At 46.1% G+C, this 27,561-nt stretch overlaps 1 protein-coding gene across 5 annotated transcripts in view; it reads right to left on the bottom strand.

The window, feature by feature from the left end:
• The window catches only part of ptprga (protein tyrosine phosphatase receptor type Ga), a 302,814-nt gene that overhangs the window by 227,445 nt on the left and 47,808 nt on the right, over window positions 1–27,561 (bottom strand). For all 5 annotated transcript variants that reach the window (XM_030374883.1, XM_030374886.1, XM_030374885.1 and 2 more), the window contains exon 2: window positions 15,783–15,923. In XM_030374883.1, the coding sequence (XP_030230743.1) occupies window positions 15,783–15,923 (141 nt within the window). The remainder of the gene's footprint in view (window positions 1–15,782; window positions 15,924–27,561) is intronic.

The following is a 27,561-nucleotide window of genomic DNA, read 5'->3' as shown; positions in this document are numbered from 1 at the left end:
AATGGTGAAAATGTGTGGCATTAAAGTCTAGACTATAAACATACGTTCATATTTGTGTGCAAATATTGGATGATTTTGTCTATGCCCATATCCAGTATTTTCTGACACACTCACCAGTGAACCCAGTAGTTTTGAACATAGTAATCGATGCCAGCTCTCTGTTACAAAAATAACACGGTCATTTAGAAAGCCGGAGTGAAGCCCTAGTTTGAGAACGCTGTACAGGCCTCAGGACTCCAGTGGAGTTGTTTTTGTGGCGTTGAAGTGCCGTAAGGAGAGTGTTCAGACATTACCAAATGGATGTCTGGGCTGACAGGCTGCGTGTCTGTCGGTCTCTGCTCTAGTTTGTGGCTGCGTCTGACAGGGGGAGCTGCTCGGACTACTAAGTGTGGAGCATTTCATACACAGATTAAGCTAGCCCACAGTGTTGAAGAGCTGGGGCTTCGCTGCACGCTGAGAAACAAAGGTTCTCTGTGCCTTGGAACATTCACTGGGTCCATATCAGCTGTACATATGTTGTGCTTGTTTAGTAGGGAATGAGTTACGAGTTAAGTGTGTCATCAGTGAACCCCTCAGGGGTTGTAAGTTTACATTTACAAAAAAAACAATAAAAGCTGTAAAGTAATATATTATTTATAATATATATATTCTGCGTTGTTAAATTGAAGGGCAGAATAGCAAAGATTATGACTTCTTGCAAGAAGACATTCCAGATATGCAAATAAATTAGCATATTGTAGTGTACTGTCATTATACAACACTGACAAGTTTGTTGAACCAAATTGAACCACGAGCAGGCGAGTCAAAGGAACGACTTCTCGGAAGCAAGAAGGGATGATATAAAATATATATAAATGCGTCTGTTTCAATAGCAGATCAGTATTAAAGGATCTATTTATAGGCCTGCCATCAACAGTGTTTCTCTGTTGCTCCTGACCTAAAAACACATTGAAGAAGAGGGAGGATTCCCTGTGTATGATGAGTCCATTTGCGTTTCCTGCACCTGTCTCCCATCATCAGGCCCAGGTCCTGAGCAGCACAACCACTAGAGACAAAGCGACAAAGTGCCTCTTCTGTCGCCCCGGGAAATGAACTCCTCTTCCAGAAATAGATCAAATACACAACCATAGCATGCCATTGCGTTTGTGTACACAAAACAAGTGTTTTCATAATTAATCAACAATTGAAAGTCACATGTTGAGTTTGACCGAAGCCCCGATCGACTGTAAACATATTGGATACGTCTGCCATGACAGGCAGGGAACAATCTTTGAACGCATTTTTAAATCATTATATAACTTAAGGTGGTACATTTCAAAATACTCCCATGCATTGTGAGGGAAGCATGAGAGAGAGGCAAGGGGTTATATTTGAAATGAATCAGAATGTAAAGGTTGAACGAGGCTAAAACTACAGTATTTCCCAGCACATTAATCCATTATCTGTAACATGGATGGAGGTTCTTTATACTGATTTAACATAAATGAATTTGGTATTAAATAATTTTTTGATAGATGTCCTATTGTCCTATTCACAAGATGTAATCAGGAACTCTCATAAAAGCCATGGCTTTTCTGTATAAGATATTATTCAAGTGATTCGAAGATCTTTAAATAACTCTCTTACATATATATATATATATATATATATATATATATATATATATATATATATATATATACCTGACTACATTATTTAATCAGCCAGTGAAGTCTAGTGGTTAGGGGCGTGCATATTTCCAGATAATCACACGGCTAGAGCCTCATCATCCTTTTAAACTAATGCACAATATATCCTCAACTCATTAACGCTATTACCTCCCATTATAGGCTCTATAACCCTATTGCCTCATAACATAGGCCTGCTCCATAGCCCTATGACCTCACAAATGGCAGGTAACATGATGCCACTCCCAAAACAAATCCAAAACCATCACTACCGTCCTCAGGTCAGTGGTCCTCGAGAGTTGTGTGTTTGCTCTGGTGCTGGCCCCCTCCCCTCCGTTGGTCCGTTGGCCACACTAGCAGCCATGCGAGCGGCCATGCTAGCGGCCATGCTAGCAGCCATGCTAGCAGCCATGTTAGCGGACATGCTAGGGGAATAATGCACCTGATATTCACCGCCACAGTTGCGATATATGATTGATATGAAAATTATTTGCAGCTGTACAGAGCGCTAAACGCTAGGGACGCCGGTCGCAATTCACTTGTGGATTTATCTACGTAGAACAATCTGGATTTTCCATGTATGGTAATGCCCTTCGCAGGTCTTCCGGAAGGTCCCCAATCACAATTGAGTGGGGTTGGCCGGAGGGGGGGCGAGGAGGCGGAGTAGGACGAAGCCGAGAGTTGACAGAGAATGCTGAAAGCCCCCAGATGAGAGGAAGAGTTTCCCGAAAATCGACATAGTTTTATGTGCTGTGATTCATGTCAGGTTGCCCTATGGGAGTCATTTATAAAAAATTAAGACCAGAAAGTATTATAATAGGAGATCTTTAAGGAGCCCCAAGTGAGAATTAGTGGACTATTACACTCCTAGGTAAGCCCCACTCCCCAGCAGCACACCTCCACCTGACGTAGTTCACTGCAGGTCTGGGTTAAATGTTATGGTATCATTTGTTTTGGCAAACCAAATCTTTATCAACCCAATATCTGCATGATCGGGTCCATTATGAGTGAGAGGTTCTGGTTGCCTAATGACAACCAGGGAAGATAGCTGGGCCTGAAACGCAGACAGCCAATCACCGTCCTCCGGCTTATCGATGCGATTTGAAAGTCTACTAAAAGTCTTCTAACTAATTGGGGACATTTTGGTGAAATGTCAGAAAAATGGCAACATCGACAACAATCGACAACATAAGACAAAAATGAAATGAAGTAATACTGTTTCCACTTTGATTGACCAAAACAATAAAGTGCACAAAACAGAATATAAGAAATGTTTAGCTTGCTGCCCGTATCTTCTAAGCCTTGACAAGGTCAAAGGGAGAAATCGAAGCCTCCATCCCAGATAGCCGTCAGAGGCAGCCTCACACACCAGCCCTTTAGCTGCACAACACGCACATGGACTTACAAGCCGGCTCCTTCACGGTCTAACAGTCATACAGCCCGCTGCTTCACAGAGAAACAGTCATACAACCGGCTGCTTCACGATGAAACAGACGTTCAGGCTGCTGTTTCACCTGCTGATTCACGGTTAAACAGTCGTAATGCCGGCTGCTTCAAGGTGAGACAGTCATACAGCCGGCTGCTTCACTGTGAAACAGTTGTTCAGGCTGCTTCCCTTTCTCAACCACTGTCACATCCTGCTAAAATGAGGTATGGAGAAATTAATCCTTTGTCGAGAAGTCTGGTCAAACAAATTAATAATTCATGTTTGATGGAGTCTTTTTAATATTTCAGTCATAATTAATAAGTCGTAGCATCGCTTCCCCTCGGAACAGGAAATCACACTCAGCGTCAACAGACAAATGAGACGCAGGGTTCTACCCTGTTCTGCCTCTGTATGAAACACACACACTAACACACACACACACACACACACACACACACTAATACACACACACACACACACACACACACACACACACACACACACACACACACACACACACACACACACTCACACTGTCCAACACAGACACACACACACACACACACACACACACACACACACACACATAGACATACACACACACACACACCAATACATGCATGCACACCAACACATTGAAACACACACCTTGCGGTACAAAACACAAAGATCCTAAAGGGCATGGGTCTGGCCTATCATCTGTCGGAATGCCAAGTGTGTGTGTGTGTGTGTGTGTGTGTGTGTGTGTGTGTGTGTGTGTGTGTTTCTGGCTTTGTGTCGGTGGTGTGTGTGTGTGTGTGTGTGTGTGTGTGTGTGTGTGTGTGTGTGTGTGTGTGTGTGTGTGTGTCTGTGTTGGACAGTGTGAGTGTGTGTGTGTGTGTGTGTGTGTGTGTGTGTGTGTGTGTGTGTGTGTGTGTGTGTGTGTGTGTGTGTGTGTGTGTGTGTGTGTGTGTGCGACTGGGGAGCAGCAGTGTGAGCCAGGTTACAGAAGTCATAGAGAAGAATAAAGAAAAGGTGTCAGTTCAAGTGAAGCAGTAGAAGTTCCCAGTTCTCCCAGCGTTCCAAAGCTCGTACAAATGTAGTTAGTGAGGGGAGAGGGGAGAGGGGGCAGGGGGAGGGGGAGGGCTGGCAGTGATGATGCTCATGATGGGAGTGTTCCAACTGCAGAAGATACGAAGGATTGATCACACAAACACACACGCACGCACATACGCACGCACGCACGCACACACAAACACACTGTGACTTTCAGAAATGTCTTTCTTCGAGGCTGTGGAGATGCTCAGCCATAGTGACGAAGCTATGGAGAGAGAGCGTGTAGTTAACCTGACCCCCCCCCCCCCATGGACATCTGAAATCCTCTACCATATTTATTTGTTTAAAAAAAATACACTTATATGTTATGTCTGCATATTTATATTTATTGTGCCTATTGCTGTTGTTTGTGTTTGTATTTTTGTACTGCTTTATTTTGCACTATGGGTAGTGAGCACCACCCCAATTTCATTGTACAAGTTTGCACAATGACAATAAAGTCTGAATCTGAATCTGAATCTGAGTTCATACTGTACAATGTATACGGTACACTGCATAATCCAGACTGCATACTGTACTGTACACTGTATATGTATACACAATACTGAATACAATATGCAGTATAGTGTATATCGTAGACAGTATATGGTATGCCTTATACTGTATACAGTATTCGGTGTAGAGTGTGCAGTATACTGTATGTAGTATAAAGTATCCAGTATGCAGTATACTGTGTAATATATACTTTACACAGTATACTGCAATATACTAAAATATACCGTATAAAGGAAACAGTGTGCAGTATACAGTATACAGTAGACTGTATAAATTACACTGTATACATTATACAGTAATGAAGTATACAGTGTGCATAATGCCATGTTCTGTATACAGCATGAAGGATTTAGTATACAGTATGTAGTGTACTGTATACAGTATGCAGTATGAAATGCAGTGTACTGTATACTGTATACAGTAAACGATATACAGTGTACTGTATACTGTTTACAGTAAACGATACACAGTATACAGTATACTGTATACAGTATGAGGTATACAGTGTACTTTATACAGCACAGTATTCAGCCCTTCCTTTACATAAACCATTTCACGGAACAAGGCTGCTGGTCTCCAGCTGGGAGCTGGGCTGTGTGCATGTGCATGAGTGCAAGTGTACTGTGTATGAAGTGTGTGTGTGTGGTGTGTGTGTGTGTGTATGTGTGTGTGTGTGTGTGGACATGCATTTAGGCACACGTGAGTGCGTATGTTTGTGTTTGTGTAGCGGACAGGCGGGTGAGTGTGTGTGTGTGTTATGTTATAAGGCGGGGTCAGTAGGTGAAGGGTGCAAGGAGTTCTGATTGGTCCCTCCAGGACCGACCACAGAAGACCAACAGAGGGTCCAACACACAGGCGGATCTCAGGTCTGTCCTCTCCCCTGATGGAGGGAGAGTCCAACACACAGGCTGATCTCAGGTCTGTCCTCTCCCCATCCTGCCCCAGCATGGAGGGCTTGCAGGATTAGTGCACTCTTTGCGTCCTGCAGACATCTCCAGGTCCAGCCCCCACGATAACCCATTCAGCCTCACTGCTCCTCTGGTGTTTTAAATGGGTCACACCAGGCCAGCTCTCCTCCTGGTTTATAGCTGAGCACTGGTGAGCGGTGGGGAATTCATGACGTCTTACGCTCTTCTTTAATGAAGAGATTTCAAATGCGTTTGGAATGTGGATAGTGTGGCAGACTGGCATTAGATGTTTATTTAATCAGACTTACATCAGAGTGGGGCCAGCAGAGTTATGGGAGATGAATAAACTATTTGTTTGGTCATCTTCCCTTCGAAACCTGAATATTGTGTTTGGGGATACAATGTGTTGCAGTCTCAATCAAATCATGATAAAGTTTAGAAAAAATAACACATAATATATATATAATATTTTTTTGTAATATTCAGAACCTTTTTTGGGACTATAACATTCATTCTACTCAGATTTCTACTGCTACTGCGTTTTTTAATTGTTTTTTAAGTAAGGAAACCAGAACCTTCCTGACCAACTTCATTTGAAATGAGACCGGACTCTTGTCCCCATCCCTGCATCTGGAGCATGTGAGGATCAGTCAAGAGAACCCTCATTAAGGTTTTTGGGCCTCAGAGTGACCTAAGCCTTAACGTGAATCCTTATCAAGGTGTAAGGGCCTCAGAGTGACCACAAACATAAAGTGAACCATCATTAAGGTGTAGGGGCCTCAGAGTGACCTCAGCCTTAAAGTGAACCCTTATCAACGAGGGAGGAGGGAAAGGGAGGGAATCAGAACGTGTTTTTAAAAAAGTGTGGGGCGTCGGTGATTGATGATATCATTAATCATCTCATAAAATATCACTCAATCTCCCCTCCATGGATATCAGTTCAAAATGTGCAAAACATTGCAACAGTGCAAAACAAAAATTTAACATACTAAAATAAATTCTGGCCTAGATCAAAGTGGGCTAATGAGGGTCTGATGTGTTAGCTGATGTGAAAGAATTCACTTTGTGGACGTCAGAAAATTGCATTATTTATCAGTTGCAGACTCAAAGGCACCATGGTTACCATTGATGACATTTTATTGTGTGTGTGTGTGTGTGTGTGTGTGTGTGTGTGTGTGTGTGTGTGTGTGTGTGTGTGTGTGTGTGTGTGTGTGTGTGTGTGTGTGTGTGTGTGTGTGTGTGTGTGTGTTGGGGTCAATCTAGAACAGGGGTCACCAACACAGTGCCCAGGGCACTCAGTACCCACGAGGTAGCTCTCAGGTTCAAAAAGGTTGGTGACCCCTGATCTAGAATGTAGCTCAACTACACAAAGGTATGCCATGTTTAGAGCAATGGAGAGTTTACCACAGGTTCCCTGCTGGATGTGTACTTGTCTATGTGCGTGTGTTTGTACGTGTGTATGTGCGGATGAATGTGCGTGAGTATGTGCGTGTGTATGTGCGTGTGTATGTGCGTGTTTATGTGTGTGATTATATGCGTGTGTCTATGTACGTGTCTATGTGTGTGTCAATGGGGCTGATCTCCGACCCCGTCTCCCTGGTCGTGGTCGTCAATGAGTCCCAACGTTTTGACAGTCTCTGTATAGTTTGTGGGGAGTAGTGGGGAAGACCAGATAAAAGAGAGCAGCACCAGTGTGAAGGGCTGTTACTCTGAGAGAGCAGCCCTAACCGCCAGCTAACCCATTGATGGGTCTACCTGCGAAGACCAGCAAGAGGAACAGCCTTCCTTTATCCCCTCAGATCCCGGCGCAGCCCAAACAGCGATGTCACCAGCAGACACTGTAGCACTCAGAGCCCCACTGCTCGCAGTGACCATCCTCCTTTCATCCAAACGCCTCGAGACACTGCTCTCATCTCCCTTCTCCTCCCCCCTCCGTCTCCCCCTCCCACCCCCATCCTCTGCATGAGTGCAGAGCAACCAGGCAGGAGAGATGCAGCAAAAGACATTCCTCATATTCCTCATATTCAATTATGGCAGAGAGATATTGCCTGTACGGAAAATGGTAACAATTATGGCGGGGCTGCGTTGGCAGATGTGCGGCGGGCCCGGTTCTGAGGGAGGGCCATCAGCACTGCTGCCTGTGTACCGTGAGCACAGCACTACAATGGTGCACTGATAACACACGCACACACGCACACACACACACGCACGCACACACACAGGCACACGCACACACACACAAAAATGCGGTTGGAGGAGATGGAGAGGGATGGCGAAAATACCCTCTAGCACCAACACCATCAAGACTGGGAAACACCCAGGAGCAGTGTCACCATTAGTCAACGCTGTTAATCCACACACACACACACACTTTGCACATACACACAGACGCACACACGCAGCATGCAAACTAATGGGCAAGCACACACATGCACACTTTAAAATAGCTCAATATTTTCCAGCCTGATGCTATGCTAGTTTCCTGTTCAAGAAGGAAGCGGCAATCATAAAACACTCAGTGTAGAGCTATGACTACACTTTCATACCACACAACAATATGTATCTACAGTGTTGCTATGACCTCACTATCATACCACACAACACTAATGTACATAGAATGGGTAGTATGAGTACACTAATATAGCACACAACAACATTTGGTCCGTTCCGTTTCATCAGTTGAAAAGGGGAGGGAAGTGGTTCACGGTTTGAAAACCGTCTCAGTTCCACCGCACGCCGTTTCCTGGAAATGACCAAGGTGGTACGATAAACACCTAGCCTGGGACGCTGAGAGGGTGGTGAGAGGAGAGCGACGAGGCGGGACATGATGTCACTTTGGGGACACCTCTTCTCATCACCTCTATGAGCATCAGCACACCCACACACACACACACACACACACACACACACACACACACACACACACACACACACACACACACACACACACACACACACACACACACACACACACACACATAAGGACATGTCTTACAGTCCTCATCTTAGATTCAATTAGAGAAACAGTTTGGCAGATGAAAAGAATATGAGGGTTTATTTGAATTAAAATAATTGAAATCCTGGTGAACATAAGGTAACACGGTCAAGCAGAACCCCAGCGTCGGATAACACAGAGACAGCTAAGGCTTCTCCGTCACTCACAGCGAGCGGGAGAGGGAGACGATCCGGAACGAGGAGGAGGGTTAAATATACTCCTCAGAGCGTCTTGTGAAGTGTGCAGCTCGCTGCTCACCTCGGGGTGCACCTTCACACCCAACAGTTACATACAGCAGAGCACACAGGGAAAACAATTAAAAAGAGGCATGAAGTCAGTTGACACGACTCTCTCGCTCCGCTCCCCGCTCCCTTCACGGTGCATCTCCACGTTGTCTCGTTGCTGTTGGCCCCCTGCCACTCAGAGCCGACCTCAGCTCCGCTACACTCACACCTAATCATTTGCGATGAATCCATTAAGACATAGTGCGGGAGTGGGAGAGCAGCGGCGCTATGGAGCGCGTTTGGGGAGAAGTTTTAGGCAGGAAACCTTCAAGTTCTGACGATTTGTAATTATATATTTTTTATTTTGACTCCAATGGAATCTGAAATGTTTGGTGAAAGTCTCCCCTTCGGTCTCTCTGCTCTCGATGTGATCTTCCCTTGTATTTCTTTATGATGCATAAGTCGGGTCGTGGGAAATTGCTAGTAAAAAGTCAAATATATACATTCTATTCTCATGATAGAATGTATGTCCTGTTAAAAGCTCACCTCATACAACTCAAAAGCCCCCAAGTGTAATGATGAGATGATAGCACTCTCTAATTTCCCCTCTTCGTCCTCATAAATATGAGTTTAGTGAATCAAGGTGCATGAGTAGAAGTGGGAGGCTATAAAAGCCTTCATGGAGATTGCAATAAAACCTATATTAAGCAAAGATGTACAAAAATAATATCTATATATTAGTGCTGTCAGTTTAACGCGTTATTAACGGTGTTAACGCAAACCAATTTTAACGGCGTTAATCTTTTTAGCACGCGATTAACTCTATTTTGGCTTGTAAATGGACTGCATTTATATAGTACTTTTCTAACCATTGGCCACCCAAAGCACTTTACAATATTGCCTCACATTCACCATTCACGCACACATTCACACACCGACGGCGGAGTCAACCATGCAAGGCCAGCTCGTCGGTAGCAGTTAGGGTTAGGTGCCTTGCTCAAGGACACCTCGACACTCAGCTAGGAGGAGCCGGGGATCGAACCAACAACCTTCAGGTTACCAGCCAACCCGCTCTCCTGAGCTACTGCCGCCCCTTGTCAAACGTTGTCGTTTTTTCACCTGCTGTCTAGCAACAACTAGTCACGTTAGAAAAACTACAACATCATACCGGCTCTAGCTACACCGGAAACAAAACAACAAGCACGCCGCACAAACTTGTTGGGGCAAGCAACGATACGGAGCAGGTGGAAAAACTCCTTAAAAGTGTGCGTGTGTGTGTTAGTGTGACTCTGTTCGAGCCTGCACGAGAGTTCAATGCGGTGACGTCTTTCTGACCAATCGCAGTTCAAGGCCCACCTGGGCTGTACCACTTCGGGAGGGCCCGCTCAGTTACTCCCCTCTAGACAAAATCGACTTAAATAAAAGTTGCGTCTGTGAGTGAGGGGTTGCGGGCGCACAGCTCAGGCTGCCAGACGGCGCTGCAAGGAACTTTTATAAACGCAATACTGTTATCCGGCAGCCCGACAGCCCCGATACGTTAACGGCTCACCGAGAATTTTCCAGACTCTCCCGATTACCACTCCGCCAACGTTTGTGTGTGTGTGTGTGTGTGTGTGTGTGTGTGTGTGTGTGTGTGTGTGTGTGTGTGTGTGTGTGTGTGTGTGTGTGTGTGTCTGTGTGTGTGTCTGTGTGTGTGTAGGCGTTATTCGATAGCCTGGTAATGTGTATAGGCCTACGTACGGTAGGAATATTAATACTGGTTTAAATAATAAATGTTATAGCATTTCCCATCTTTGCTGAGCAAGGGTTATGTTCAAAAGTTCAGTGATTGAAACCAATAAAAGCCTGGGCTATTGAAGTTTGACGGTAGGCCTACCACTGTCATGCAGCTGATGTCAAGTGGACCGGGTTGAATTCACTGCGGGTCTCTCTTCTTATATCCATCTTACCAAATATATTTTACTACTGTCCTTCTCAACAACACTATCTGATCTCACTAAAAGGCTAGCAGCACGAAATCAAGGGATAATTAGAATAGAAAAAAATGTATATATGTAACATGCGAACGGTGGCCTTTACTACAATTACCCAGTGATGGAGACTTCAGGGTCTGGACCGCGGGCTGACCCGGGTCTTAAGTGCATTGCGTACCATGATGAGTCTGCATCTTAGAATCAGAAACATTATTTGGAGTGGTTGGGCTCTCTACACAAATTGAAGTTGATATTTTGAAGAGGCTGAAACAGTTATTCAAAAGATAGATTCATTTAGTGTGGCTTGAAGAGACAGGTGGACAAAGCGGGCCACTTGATGCTAATACCGGCCCTTTGAGTCCTTAACAGATGACAGGGCTAGTCAAGGACTTCCTGAAAGCTGTGGAAATATTATCGTGGCCGTAAGAGCATCAAATCGATTTATTTTTCCTACAGTGAGTCGATTTGATCTTGCATTAGACACGCACCCGGAGAAACAATCACGGAGAGTAGTCATATAATGCATCACCTCTTACACCTTGCATGGACAGCTCAATCGGTTGATCCTGTTCATTTAATCATGGGAACCCATGGCAATGGGTTCCACACACACACACACACACACACACACACACACACACACACACACACACACACACACACACACACACACACACACACGCACACACACACGCACCTGAGGACGCAAGTGATGCCAGGACAAGGTTAAGTGAGAGGAGCCTCTGTTTGTCCTCCTGTCTCTGGCCGTGTTCATGGTTTGAGTTGATTACATTTGTTTTGTTGTGCGTGTATTTGTGTATCTGTTTGATGTGTTTATCGTAATAATAAATCTGTCAATGTATGTTTGTATTTAGGTACATGGAATAATGCCTACACATCTTTTTTATAAATTAAGATAAATAGTAATGATAATACAAAATATATGTTTGTATTATATGCTTGTTATATAATTATAAATACTTTCTAATGCAAATTGTTCTAAATTTATCCTGGAGAAAAAAAATTATGTGCTATCAACTGTGAAAATGGACGAATAGACCCTTTAATAATAACACCAGTTATTAACAGACAGTCTCACTTCTTTACACTTTGAACATGGCCAGCCTGCGAAAACCACTTGATTGCCCTTGGCTAATGGAATTCCTTTCTGCTCATGAGTGAAACCACAGGACAACATATCATCAGTTTCCGTCTCCGTTCAGCCACTCAAGGCTCTTTCCAGAGGGTTGAGAGCTCGCTGGTGAGGCTCGGAAAGGGAAATTGCCGGATGCGTCCGACACAAATGAGCCTCTGTGCCTTCCCGATTGCGGCCCTTGACATAGCGGAACGTACTGGCACATAGAAACAGGACTGAACATGCTGTGGTGTGCAGCTATCTGAGGACAGGGTTGTAGCTAGCAGGTATTTTATGAGCGTACAGCAGAGGGAGGTGGAGCAGTGACCTCTTTCGTCTGCTGAGCTAAAACTTGATACTTCAAGAGAGTTCCGGAACATTGCAAGGGGGTTCTGTTTGGTTTGCTATCGGATTCTGGGTGGTTGCTATAGAGTGTTCTAGGTTGCTTCTGTGGTGTTCTAGGTTTGTTGCTAGGCTATTCTAAGCGGTTGCCAGGGTGTAAACACAATTGATTTTAAAAAAATGAAATGAGCGATCACTCCGAGGAGCTCATTTCATGTACAATATGTCCCTGGGGAGTAATGATTCCCCACAGAGTTCATCGATTCTGAACCATTCTAGAACATCTACAAATCTCCCTTGTGTGTAACTGTGAGTTTGCCAGTTTAAAAGTAGGGATGCATGATAATTAAAAGTCAATACTTCCACTGACCTAACCTTCCCAGGGCGGTGCTCTGTAGCTCATGACGTCAAACCCGTGCTGCTGAGTAGAGCCACGCAGGGCTGGTCCATCAGAGGGGAAACATACGTCTTCAGTGGGAGAGGACCAGAGCACGAATGATACTTGCAATTTATGCACTCATTGTGTAGGCACCAAGGTGGGCCAAAAAACCTGCCTCCTATACCGCCTCCATGCGGGACAGCCACCAGAGCTCCACTGGTCTGCCTTCACTGTTGTAGAGCTGGTAGGATACACTTATAAACAGAAGTTTGAATGTTGTATCCCTTGGCAACATTGAGAAATGTTTGACTTATCCGGTTCGATTGTATTTTAGTCAGGCTATTGTTAAGCGAAGGGTACTTTGTAATTCGCCTATTGTGTAGAGATATTGACCAAAAAATGGCTCTTTAGAGAGGAGTTTCTGCATATCCGTCTCCCTGGCAGAAACACACCCCCAGACACATGGGACTCATAGCGATGATCGAGTATTCAGGTCCCTGCGTAAGAGCTCAGATCAAACTTTCTGAAACAAAAACCTTCAAAACTGCTGTGGACGCAGAATCACCTGGCCCCAGTCACACTGATTGGGCTGGGTGAGGCTGCTCACTTGTTGTGCGTTAACTAATCAATGGTCACGGGTTAAACCAGCATCACCACACACACTCAGGAGGTCTCCTACATTGCAGCATGTTACTCCTGCTGCTCTGTAGCGTGATACTCAACCTGCAATAAACCGGTTTCACACCACCGCCCTGTGTCCTGGATTCGGAGGAGCCAGTAAAAGCCACCTGGGTGGAGTGAGGCAGCCATCTAGGTGCTCTTTAGCATGGACATTGCTACAACCCCATAAACTGCTTGTCGTGGGGTTGATTTGTCCTTGATCCAATTGAGGTACAAGCTAGGCGTGAAACTTGTTTGAGAATTAAATTACAAAAACAACAATGACTACGGAAACTGACATTAAACGAATATACTTAGGCCCAATATCAATACTTCCCCTTACCCCTTATCTTCCCCCTTACCCTTGAAGTTGCATGTGAGAGCTATTGGTGTCTCAATACCCAATTTGATCAAGATTAAGGGATAAGATTGAGTGCTATGTACCCCTTATTTTTAAGATGATTTGAGAGCTCACTTGGGCCGAATCTCGATTCTTCCCCTTGCCCCTTTTGCTTTGTCTTTGTCTTTGTCTTGGTTAAGACAAAGACAAAGCAAAAGGGGCAAGGGGAAGAATCGAGATTCGGCCTAACTCTTGACCTTGTCAACTGTGACTTAACCATCACCTAACCATTCCTCGTGCCCAATGAACCCATCCAGGCTTAAATAGACAAACCCATTTGGTGAGCTCTATCTCCACCCCTCTCCCTTTAATCCGGTGGCCTACCCCGGCATGATCCGTCACATCAATTCAGGAAGTTGATGTGGTGCGGAATGGCCTTATAATGTGGGAGAACACCGGTCGGTGAATGAATGGAAGTATGCACAGACTAGGAGATGTGTAAGTCTATATTATTAATACATCACACAGTGCTGTGTGGCTAATTATTCTTTTGGTTTTGATGTCGGCTGAAAGTATCCATATCATGCATCCCTATTTCAAAGTTGAAATACTTCAAGTATAAATGCTGTGAAAGTTTTGGTTCATTCCATCAAAGGTTGGATAGTGAAGCAGCATACAACGTTTGAATTATGGTTCCAGCATAAAGCATGAAGGGGGAGTTGAGCAGGAAAGTTTGGGAAGAATAATACAAAATAATAATTTAGTAAAATAATTTGTCCTTGGATTGATTGTGTGTCTGTGTGTATAGATGTGTGTGTGTGTGTGTGTGTGTGTGTGTGTGTGTGTGTGTGTGTGTGTGTGTGTGTGTGTGTGTGTGTTTGTGTGTGTGTGTGTGTGTGTGTGTGTGTGTGTGTGTGTGTGTGTGTGTGTGTGTGTGTGTGTGTGTGTGTGTGTGTGTGATAGAGTTACAGTGCTAATTTGTCATTCCCTACACATCCATCACTGACTAGAATAGAAACGCTAATCAAAATGACCTGAACCAAAAGTAAAACAAGAACCCAACAGTGCTCACATGAACTCATGTACACGCTCACAAGAAGGAGAATTAGAGATTCATTTATTGGTACTGCAGCGGGAGGCTGGGATGTAAATGGGCTGTAGAAGTTGAAGACCAGGGCACATGCAGGATGAAGGGACGACTGGGCATGAAAACAAACCCGTAAATACAAACAGGAGACGGGCTAAACCAGGTGCCTTAATGACGGCCCAGAGAACTTCAGAACAGAAGAGCCCTTCGGAGGACTATCCTAACCCTGGTGAAATACGCTGAAAGACGGTGTGACCATACGGTGAGCTCTTTAGCGGAGCACTCCCAGGGGCCCATAGGTAGGGCCCTGAACAGCACTCGGGCTGATGAGCCACAGTGCACGGTGCCAGCCTGGAGGCCCCTGCTGATCTGTGCCTCTCTATTGTTCTGCTCTTGCCTTGCTTCTGCCCCCCGTTACATCAGCGTCTTACGTAACAGCGGCCTGATCAAGCGTGTGCGTCCAGGAACATGGAAAACAAGCGCTGGCGCTCCCATCACCGCATCACTAGCGCTGAGCGGCCCCGCCAGCGCTTAATGCTGCTGCTCCACATCCAGAGCACCACGCAGAATCGTCCCCCTCCTGCCCGTGATTCATCTCCTTATTCATCGAGACCAGAAGGCCGCAGCTCCTCCACCAAGGACACATGATTAGGGTTAGGCATAGGGAGATAAATAAAGACCAGGAGGGGCCCAAGGCCGGGCTGGTGTTATGATGTAAGATAACAGGCCCCTCGCCAGGCCCCTCGCCAGGCCCCTCGGTGAAGCACCACTCACAGGGACAGCCGGCTCGCAGCCTCTCACTAGTCTCTCAGTGGCATGGGTAGAGAGGGAAAAATATATAAAACACCAATGATAAATTAATCAAAAGCCCAGGAGAAGCCTCCAGGCTGAGAGAGAGAGGGAGAGAGAGAGAGAGAGAGAGAGAGAGAGAGAGAGAGAGAGAGAGAACTGCTGTACACACACACACACACACACACACACACACACACACACACACACACACACACACACACACACATACACACCATGTGTAATCTAACCATAGAAGAGCCATACCTGAGTACGCCCAGTAGGTTTCCTCGCTCGCTGCTCTCCGAACGCGTCGCGTGGTGGCGGCCATGGCCCTTGGAGGACCCTGTGTGGCCCCTGGAGGCCGCTGCGTGGGCCCCGGGGGCTGGGGCGTGCTTCCTGTCACAGCTGGGAGGGACAGGGTCACAGGTCAGCACAGGGTAGAACCATATCAAAGTGAGCAGCCTGGGGCTGCTGTGTGGCCCCGGGCCCCTGTGTGGCCCCGGGCTCCTGTGTGGCCCCTACTGACTCTATGTGGGCTCCACATCAAATGGGTGAATAAAAAACATTAAACTGTCATGACTCGGTTGGTCCAAAATAGCTCCGTCCATAACTTCTTCAACAGTCAAGCTATTATTTGTATTTTATTATACTATAGACGTCAAATGTTTTTTTTTAACTTCAGGTTAGTCCACGATGTCTATTAATTCCAAGCATAAATTTATGTATTGCATTCACAGAGAAATGTTCAGTGTGTTTCTATTAATTTTGTCTTTTTTTAAGAATATTCTGTTCAGTTTGACTTTAATTCAGGCTAATGTATCGTTAACTACGAATGATAAACATTAGTTGTGAACTATAATGAGCGTTCCCTTGAAGGTAAAATGTTCACGCCCACCAGAGAGCAAATTTAACAGGGAATGTACTAGAATAAAGGAATGGAATAACTTCATTATCCTTAAAAAACGCTAAATAATCAAGCTTATATAATGTATCTACCAACCAAAATTCGTCAATCTTTTCCCCTTGGCAGCAGGCGGCAAGAGCTGGGATAAAAAGCATATAAAACGAGGATGATGCCAGCAGCGTTTGAATCATCACATGAACTAGCTGGCGATGAACGAGCTGCCCAGCCAGATAAATCACCCAAACCTCTGGCTGTTCTGGGAAAAAAATCCAACCCTTGTTTCAAAAGATCTGCAGGGATGGCATGCTCTTTTGCAGAGCAAAGCAGAAGAGAGGAGAGAGAAAAGAGAGAATATCTTTGGTTGGAGTCTGGTTGTGAGGGGCGTATACACTCTAGATGCCCACGGGCTAGTCTCTGATCACAACCCTGGATGGCTGGCCACTGAGCCAGTGAGTGAGTGAGTGAGTGAGTGAGTGAGTGAGTGAGTGAGTGAGTGAGTGAGTGAGTGAGTGAGTGAGTGAGAGAGTGAGTGAGTGAGTGAGTGAGTGAGTGAGTGAGTGAGTGAGTGAGTGAGTGAGAGCGTTAGTGTGCGTGCGTGTGTGCGTGCACGCGTGCCCCAGGGATCTTTCTTAGCAGCTCTGATTCTGCAGAGAGCCACAATGGCTAGCTCTAAAAACAACTGACAATGGACAGTGCACATTTCACCCCTACTCAGATTTGCATACCCTCGAAACAATCTCTCTCTTGTGTCTCACACAGACACAAACAGAAACACACACCCAGTCTCCCGTCTCACCTTGGAGACTCAGTAGAAGCACGGCTATCTGCCATATTGAATCAAACCTAATCCTGAAGAACCATGAAGAGGTTGTTGCTGGGCATGGTTTGAAATGATCCATTCCACTGTATGTGTTGAACAAAATTGCTTTGAATGGAAAAATATTTTCTATATTTAAAGGTGAATGAACAAAATACGTGAATGAAACAATGATAATCACAGTTTTAGTTCTATTTCAATATGGATGTGCATTATTAGCTGACTGATTAGTCGGCTTAAAGATGCGGTGCTTGCTAGTCTGCCCCAGAAATATTTTTTTATTACACATTTTATTACATCGTTTTGCATATTTTTATATTTTCCACTTAAATTATGATCATGTCTTCCCAATAAAATATTTATATAACGGTAGAAATTAGGCTTACTAACAGTTTCCGTTGATGAGCTTTCAACTTGGCTTGGCCCGCCATTTCTCCCTTTGGCATAAAGCCCCACGAAGCCCAACGTAGCTGACGCTTCGAATGCTGAACTCTTTGCTGTTTTCCCAATAATGTGCCTTGATAACGCAGAACTTATCTGATCACTTTCTATTTAACGTCACGTTCTGAGACAGAGGGAACCTCTCTGCACACTGTTCTTTCTGTTAGTGCCATATAACCGAGTGGAAGCTACTACACCGGGTTTCACCAGGTGAACAGGAAGCTACTGCAGTGGAACAGGGTTCCACCAGGTGAACAGGAAGCTACTGCAGTAGAACAGTGTTCCACCAAGTGATCAGGAAGCTGCTGCAATGGAACAGTGTACCAGAAGGTGAACAGGAAGGTACTGCAGTAGAACAGGGTTCCACCAGGTGACCAGGAAGTCAAAGTGACCGAAGGCCTGAAGGGAGCAGCAGGTCTGTAGTATAGATTAAGAGCTGAGCATTGATAATTGCACAGATGTTAACACAATTAAATGATTTCCTACCATCTAATTCTGCAGTACCCCATGTGGGATAAAACGTCAATGGGTTATGAACCCAGACATAAGAGCGTTACTACTAGTGACAACCAAAGTTCTTATCTGTAAGTATCAATCGCCTTTAGTAAAAAGCTGTGTATTGTGATAATGTCCTTTTCACCTCACTGCTCACATAGCCTACAGCCATTGAGCCATTGAAATAACTGGTAATTCAGTGGTTGATCACCTGGATGCGAATTAACCCAGGAAAAACAATGACCATTCATGACAGACCTGGTCTTGTTAACAAAGCCTTTCCAGTTGCAGCCTCTCCCTGCAATATTCAAGCAGGATTTCATTGCACTGTAATCCGGCCTCATAGCGGGGAAGATTTTCCAGGGTGATGAATTTGCGCCTACTCATGTGACGGATCGCCTTGTCCTACCCTGCTCCGAGGCATCCCGACCTGCAGAGCACGATGCCTCCTTTCTTCCAGCTGCATCCTTCCCTGCACGCGTCTTGGCATCCTCACCTCAAAACCTCTAGGGCTACCGCATAACACCAGAGTTTGGTCAAACCATCAACCCTTTCCTAAGCTGGGCAAAGACAGACCACGACCAAACCAAGGAGCAGGAGGGGGTTTAAAGTTCTGACAGGCACACCCGTTTAATGGGCATTAGAAGAGGATCTGCAAACATGTCCAGGAACATAAAAGCCTCATTAGATGAAGAGTCCAGTCGGATCTGCATTGAGCCCTTTTAGAATTCTAAATCAAAAGAAGGGTGAATAAAGTATGCAATCTTTCAGAACTGGAACTCAGGAGATTGTTCATCAATATTTATTTTTAACCTAAGTTTGGCCTCTTAGATTGCAATGTGCAAAGTTTCGACAGATTTTGAAATAATTCCTTGTTTAAACCAGTCGTCATTTACAAAACCTCTGGTTACATGTCATGAAAATATGACGCAAAGAACGTCCTTGATTACAATAATTTACTTATCATCCGGGATTCCTAGCACCCCTTTTCATAACTTTAGTTCAAATTATTCAGTTGAATTCTACAGAGTCAAATTTCCTCTTTCATTTGAATAACAATTAAAGCAAAACTAAAATGTGTTTGAGCCTAAAGAGTCACTCTGATCGCTGACATTTAAAAGACTGCTGGAGTTGCTGCTGATTTTTCCCATCGGTGTCCTGGAAGATTCAGTTTATCATGAAACAGAAGCACAAACACTCCTGGCCAAGAGTATCGCTAGGCTGCAGCTAACCAGGATATACCATGTTAAAAGTTAATAAGTATTGCTAGGCTGCAGCTGACCAGGTTGTAACATGTTAAAAGTTCATTAGTATCGCTAGGCTGCAGCTGACCAGGATATAACATGTGAAATGTGGCCAGTATAAACACGCCTGTGGCCATCAAGGAAAAAACACAGCGACCGAACGGCCCAGTTTCAGCTCTCGTAATGCCCTGGTGTTTCTGTGGGTAGCTAAAAAGTTGAGGTTCCATACCCAGCCCCAACATTCTTATTAATTTCATATGCTGACCATGTCTTCTCTATTCTCTGTCACTTTCAACAAGGAGACAAGGTGAACTGCTCCCTAATGGATTTCAGGAGAACGTTTTCTTTTCTGGTCAACCCTTAGATTTAAAGGTCTAAGATAAGCAAACTGTGTTAATGCTTTGTTCCAATGACAACCCCTCCTCCCCCCCCCCCCCCCCCCCCCCCCCCCCCCAACCCCCAGACGTATATCTGAAATAGAAACACACAGACACACAGACACACAAACACACACACAGACACACACACACACACACACACACACACACACACACACACACACACACACACACACACACACACACACACACACACACACACACAATGCATTTTAATTCCTGGGGACGTAAGCACCGCTCATGTCTGGGAATGCCAATGCGAGGCAACTCTATGGCTTTTCTATGAATTACATTATTGATTCCCGATAGCACTCTGAACAGAAAATTTTATTATCCAAGGACCTGCCCTAACCCCTCGTCAAGCCATCTTCCTCCCATCCCTCTTTTCCTCTCCTGACGTTTTTTTTTTCTCGTTTTGCTTTTGTCAATTTGTCTTTCGCCTCTCCTGCCTTCAATAAGTCCCCTCCTCCTTCTCTCCCCCATCTCCCCCTCACATACACAAACACACACACACACACACACACACACACACACACACACACACACACACACACACACACACACACACACACACACACACACACACACACATTCAAACGCACACACATACACACACTCCACCTCCGCCGAGAATGTGTCCTTCATCCTGACATGAGCTGCTGCAGCTTTCCCCAAATTGCTTTGCCTGTTGCCCCCCCCCCACAGCCGTACCTTCCTCCATGTACCGGGTCCTACAGCCCCGTACCCTCTACAGCCGTACCCTCCCCCATGTACCGGGTCCTACAGCCCCCTACCCTCTACAGCCGTACCCTCCTCCATGTACCGGGTCCTACAGCCCCCTACCCTCTACAGCCGTACCCTCCTCCATGTACCGGGTCCTACAGCCCCCTACCCTCTACAGCCGTACCCTCCTCCATGTACCGGGTCCTACAGCCCCCTACCCTCTACAGCCGTACCCTCCTCCATGTACCGGGTCCTACAGCCCCCTACCCTCTACAGCCGTACCCTCCTCCATGTACCGGGTCCTACAGCCCCCTACCCTCTACAGCCGTACCCTCCTCCATGTACCGGGTCCTACAGCCCCCTACCCTCTACAGCCGTACCCTCCTCCATGTACCGGGTCCTACAGCCCCCTACCCTCTACAGCCGTACCCTCCCCCATGTACCGGGTCCTACAGCCCCCTACCCTCTACAGCCGTACCCTCCTCCATGTACCGGGTCCTACAGCCCCCTACCCTCTACAGCCGTACCCTCCTCCATGTACCGGGTGGGGCTCTAACGGGAGGAGTTTAGCATGACGCAAATGCCCACCTGAACTCACACACACAGACACACACAGACATGCACACACGCACACGTGCACACAGACACAGACACGGACACACACCCACACGGACACACACACCTACACACACACACGCACTTAGCCTAGGAGGCTTGTTCAGTTCACATCACTGACAAAAACAGAAACGATTTAAAAAGTCAACAAAGGAAGGAAGGAAAAAGGAGCTGATTATAAACCGAGCAGAGAGAGAGGGAGGGGGGGAGGGAGGGAGAGAAGGGGGGGAGGAGCAGGTATGACAGATAAGGGCAGAAAAAGGGAAGTGGAGGCTCTCTCTCCTGAGATGGTGCAGAGAACAAGGCTGGCTCCAGTAGAATGGGTGACAGGGGAGTGAGGCAGCGAGCAGGCGGGAGGGAGGGAGTAAGTGGGGGGGGAGAGTGAGCGAGGAGGAAAGGAATTAAGTGTTGCTGATAAAATGACACTCCTCTCCTAGCAAGAGATACCGGGTCATCAGACTCGACGGCCCACTGATTGACTGCCGAGGGCGGGGGGGTATGCTATTAGCACCCAACAAGGAGGAATAATCAGGCTGTTTTGACTTTTACAGGAAATGCCCTCAGTACAAACACCTGTATAATCATAGAACACATGTTCCCTCCTTCTCCCCATCATGGGTTTGGGTATAAGTCGACCCATTTCAACACAGAGTGTTTATGAATAGCCGTTTATTTTAAATGAGCTTTTACAGAAACCATTGCCATTTTAAATGGCAAAACTACAACACTACAAAGCAAAGCAGACAGCGAGTAGCTCGATATATTCTGCATTCCCACACAAACCCTGTCTGGGGAATGATTCCAGGCCAGGAAGTCAGCCTCCAAACGGAGGAAACATCCCTCCTCCCTGCTCTCTCCTCCTCAGACGGTCCGGGGCTCTCTAACAGCCAGCCTCTCCCCCAGGCTCTGTCACCGCTCATCTGCATCACCAGGCAGCAAAACACTGAGACCAGGCGGGAGGAACACAGAGGAGCATAGACAACCAGCTATGACTAAGAGAAGCAGGCAAAGATGCACATGAGGACGGTGGGGCTGCCACCCTGTCTGTCTCTCCCCCCCCCCCCCCCCCCCACGGTAAGACCACCTCTGTGGGGAAGGTGTGAAATCAAAACAAGGAGGTGATGGTTGAACCCGAGATGACCTATGCTCTCACACACATACCGCTGGTTACTTAGTTGTGTAGCATCTTATTAGAGGTGGGAAAAATAATCGATTCTTCGATGTATCGCGATTCTCGCTAGAACGATTCTATCTTGATGCAGATAAATTAATAATCTGAATAAAAAAAAAATATTTATCTTCAGTGTGTATTGGCCAATCTGATTTGCTTGACACGATTGGGATTCAGCCTAGCATAGCATGCGCGCAAACTCACAGCCAGACACAAGAACTCCTTCTAATTCAAGAGCAGCTATTCCTTTAATGACATAGAAAAGAAGGATTAGAAAGAAAATAAAACTGAAACCTATTTTTTGCATGCTTCCAAATTGTGTTATAATGCAAGCTGCATTGATTATTGCATTGTTCATAGAAAATCATATTTGTGACAAAAGCTTTCTCTCTTATAAAATATTAGATAAGTTAATTTATCTGTTGATGTCTTTAATGATCATCAAGTAGGAAGTGATTAGCAAACTCTGAGTAGCAAACCCAGATCTATATATATATTTTTGAAAATCATTCTTGGAAATGTGAATCAAAAAAATTGTTGCATTAAGATGCATCGATAATCGCCTCAAAATCGGAATCGAATCGAATCGTGAGGTGCCAAGAGATTGCCACCCCTACATCTTATCCTAGCTCTCTTTGTTGTATACGGGGAATGGGTTAACCTAGCGATTGTTAGTGCTTGGCACTTGTTTCTATGAACATCCTTACTGTATCGACACCGATATATTGTTCCTCCCTCATCCGACAAATGTTCTTATTGTATGTCGCTTTGGATGAAAGCATCTGCTGAATGCCCTAAACGTAAATATACATTTCGGTCATCATTCCACCAGTCCTGCAGATCTTGGATCCCATTGGACAGAGAAAAGTAGAAGACAATTACTGGCAATCCTTTTTACACAATGTGTAATACAGTTGAGTTTTGTGTGCAGAACGTATTCGAGACGTATAGCAAAATAAACAAACACACACACACACACACACACACACACACACACACACACACACACACACACACACACACACACACACACACACACACCTACACACACACACACACACACACACACACACACACACACACACACACACACACACAAACCGCCTGTGAGGACGTATTTGAGATGTATAGCAAAAACAATTGCGTCCTAGCGGCACTAGTTTGGAAGCACAGAGCTTCAGAGATGAACTGAAGATGCAACAATAGCCCGTTGACAAAGGATGCTCAGAAAGGGAAACACATACAGCCGTATCGGCAGAGCACTGAGAACCAGCCTTCCTACGGGATGTGTCGAGCTGCTTAACCCAACGTTCGATGACACTGGCGTTCCAAAGGACGAAGCAGACATTCAGGGGGAATAAAAGAAAGGAATAAGGACAAAAACAGATTGCTTCTGGTCATCCGTCAGCGTGATGGGGGAAGGGTATTTAAGGGAGCTGGGAGACTTGATTAAAATGCACACTCCATCGCACTGTTTCTGCGCGTGCCTGCCCTCCTCCCCCCTTTCCCCTGTTGAGCACTCTGCTCTGGGTTTCAATGGTATGGGTGCTGGAGATTTACACACATGGGAATACACAAAAACACACAAACACAATAGAGCACACACATTGTAAATGAAGGCATCCATCCTGCCAAACTAGAATCAGTAAATAAATGTGAGCGTGCAAACACACACAAATTCACCCAAAATACGACACACAAAAACATTGTGTGATACGTGAGGTTAGCAAATTTAGCCCTCATTCAAGTGATTCACTTCATTAGCATTCTTTACATCTCCCTCCAGTAGCTCTTACTGCTGAAGGGCAAGCAACACACACCAACGCATAGTGAAGCTACTCCTATGTACAAAACGTTGTTGTTTGGTAAAATCACTGTGGTTTATGGCTGTGAGGGGGTGTGTGTATTTTTGGATGCATTCATGCATGTGTGTGTCTGTTCCTGTGTGGCCGTTTATGTGTGTGTGTGTGTCGGTCCGTGTGTGTGTGTTTGTGTTCATGTGTGCATGTGTGTGTGTTTGTGCATGCATGCATGCGTTTGTGTGTGTGTGTGTGGGGGGGGGGGGGGGGGGGGGGATCTGGTTGGCAGCGGTCTGGCCGGCAGGGTCAAACGGAGGGGAGACAAATGGCGGTGTGCGTGTGTTTGGCCAGTGAAAGCATGGGGCTAGCAGGTGCGGATCAGAGCAGGCTCATGTCCCCTCCTGCACAGGCCACCAGGCACAGGCGCACACCAGCCAGTGTTTCGGAGACGCCTGCAGGAATACAGACCGAGTGACGGGGGGAGAGACAGACATAAAGCTGGCGCCCATTGTGCACCAAACAGACACTTTCCATCGGCCCCCGCCCGCCCCTCCATCGATTGAATATAGACACTGGCAGGCTGCTGCTGCAGTAGAGAAGGACACTGGATATGTCAACACCTCCACCACCCACTCCCCATCCATCATGCTCCCCACCCCCTCCCTTTCCCCTTCAACACACCGCCCGTGGCCCCAGGCCTGGGCCAAGCAGGCGGGCCAGCGGGCTAATTAATAGCCACTCTGCTCCCGGACAAGGTCACGTCGCCGGGCTAAACAAAATGCCACAGAGGGAGAGCAGGGAGGGGCGGTGCTAATGCACTCCTAATAGTCCAAGTCAGAGAGGCTAAAAGCCGATACGGGGGGACGTTCCTGCCCCACTGAGCAACAGCCAGATGGGCCAGTGCACTGTACCAGTACGTTGTACCAGTGAGCTGTACCAGTGTGTTGTACCAGTGAACTGTAGCAGCGTGTTGAACCATTGAACCGTACCAATGCATTGTACCAGTGAGTTGTGCCAGTAACTGTACCAATGCATTGTACCAGTGAACTGTACCAGTGAGTTGTGCCAGTAAACTGTACCAGTGTGTTGTACGAGTGAACTGTGCTAGTGTGTTGAACCACTGAACTGTACCAATGTATTGTATCAGTGAACTGTACCAGTGCGTTGTGCCAGTAAACTGTACCAGTGTGTTGTGCCAGTAAACTGTACCAGTGTGTTGTACCAGTGAACTGTACCAGTGTGTTGTACCAGTGAACTGTACCAGTGCGTTGTACCAGTGTGTTGTACCAGTGCGTTGTACCAGTGTGTTGTACCAGTGAACTCTACCAGTGTGTTGTACCAATGACTGTACCAGTGCGTTGTACCAGTGTGTTGTACCAGTGTGTTGTACCAGAGTGTTGTACCAGTGTGTTGTACCAGAACTGCCCGGTCTCAGGGATCCTGGGAATTGCTTGATTTACCCACGCGGCGGGTAAATTAGGGAATGATATTGTGCCCCAAGGAGAAAGGAGGAGGCGTGTTCTGGCGCAAACGTTCCCTGGTGCTATTTTGCAGTTTCAGAAACCACTTGCGCCACAAACCAGGAAATACCTGATTTAAAGCCAGTGGCGCGTTGTTCAGATGCTATTTTAAGGGAGACGGAGACTGCAGACGCGCTGTCAAAATATCAACTAATCAGATTCAAATGCGCTCATGGCTCATAAAGGGGATGGGAGCTGGCACTCTCATTGGATTATTGCATGTTACGCCCAAACCACTCCTACGGGGAATTAGGCTACTTCAGACCAACCCGTTTTAGATTTGCGCCAGGCGCAAGAGTCCTTTTTGTGCCAGTAAAATAGCGACATTGCCATAACCGCCCACAAAGCTACTTGCGCTTGGCGCTTCTCAATTGCGTTTCAGACCGTTTAAATAGGGCTTTATATTTTACCAGAAAAGTATTACTAGAGAAATATTTGTTTATAGTCGCTGGATTAGTATCTAAAAGCGCAGGAGACATCCGGAACTTTTAGGGGAAAGAATGATCAGGGATAAGACAATACGTCAATTCCTCCGCTTGTCCCTCTAAGCAGGCTTGAAGGTCAGTGTGTAGGAAACAATCTATAACAGAAACCGCTTTACACAATCACTTAGGAGACAAAAATACTCTCTCTCTCTCTCTCTCGCTATGCCTTTCTCTCTGACTGTATGCATGCAATGGCCTATTTCTCCTAATAACTCATGGTACTTTAATGTGACATTTCAATATTCACAGAAACATCCTCGTCCTGCAGGCTTTCCATTGTGCCGTTGGAGCGAGCAGCAAAATGTCAATGTGTGAACTAATACGGTGAGGGGGGTGGGGTGTGGACATTCATCCAGCAACCCGCGTAACACTGTCCTGCTTTTACCGCTCTACCGTTAAAAAATGGAAGAAAGAGGCATTGTTTGGCGCATTTAGGCACCGCTGTCGCTGTGTCTGGGACAGCTGTCCCCACCAGAGAAGCTCACAGCCATTCAGGGGCATAAGCAGCAGAATCAACATGCAGCACGGAAGTCCTCCAAGATGTAATGTGGGGAGGTTCTTAAAACCCGGGCGTTTGGGGCATATGAGTGCCTACTAGTAGAAGTTGATGAGGTTGTTTTACCGGGACCTGTGGTGAAATTGATGCCTTAACTAGGCTGGCATCATCATCATCCAGCCGCTCATTGGACTCTCAGGCCCCGTCCACACGGAGCCGAAACGGGCGAAAACGATCCGGTTTCGTTTTATGCGGTTCAGGAATATCTCCGTAAAGACGGATTCCGCATCGAGCTGTAGAAACGCTGTAGCAAATATTCAAGGCGCTGGTTCTCCACAGAAAAAAGTGGAGCGCATCAAGCCTGCGCACATACAGCCTGCGCTCTGTATACAAACATTCACTCACGAGGAGATTCAACCTTTTAAATTGAGCAGAAATACTTTTTAATGTACAGTTAGTAATTACATTTATCAAGGGGCGGTATAGCTACAAAAATAATAATAAAGGTTTTTTTTAACGCAACTCTGACGTCGCCCAGCTGGTTGGGGGCTAATAACATCATCGTTTGCGTTTCAGGCGTCGACACGAATCCTAACACGAAACCGCATAGGTCCGGATAGATTTCCCCCAAAAATCGGCTCTGTGTGGACGGGGCCTCAGTCTCACCCCTCGGTAGCTTAGAGTTTGGAGTAGAGCACCATGGTGCGTTTATTGGAGGCCAGAAGGGAGACTCCAGTGGAAGGGTTTTTTTCACATCGGGCTGGGCCCCAACGTCTGATGGAAGGGACCACTTCACACCACATTCACACCCACAAGGTGGTGAAAAGGAGATAAGCAGCCTGTGAAGGACCCGGTGTGGTGCTCAAGGACACCTCAGTAGCCGGCCAGGAGAGGCTCAGAACAAACCGACAACCCCTCTCGTTGCCAGGCCTGGG

Source organism: Gadus morhua, chromosome 13, assembly GCF_902167405.1.
Source record: "Gadus morhua chromosome 13, gadMor3.0, whole genome shotgun sequence".
NCBI classification, from domain to species: domain Eukaryota; kingdom Metazoa; phylum Chordata; class Actinopteri; order Gadiformes; family Gadidae; genus Gadus; species Gadus morhua.
This window is presented reverse-complemented; position numbering and strand designations above follow the sequence as displayed.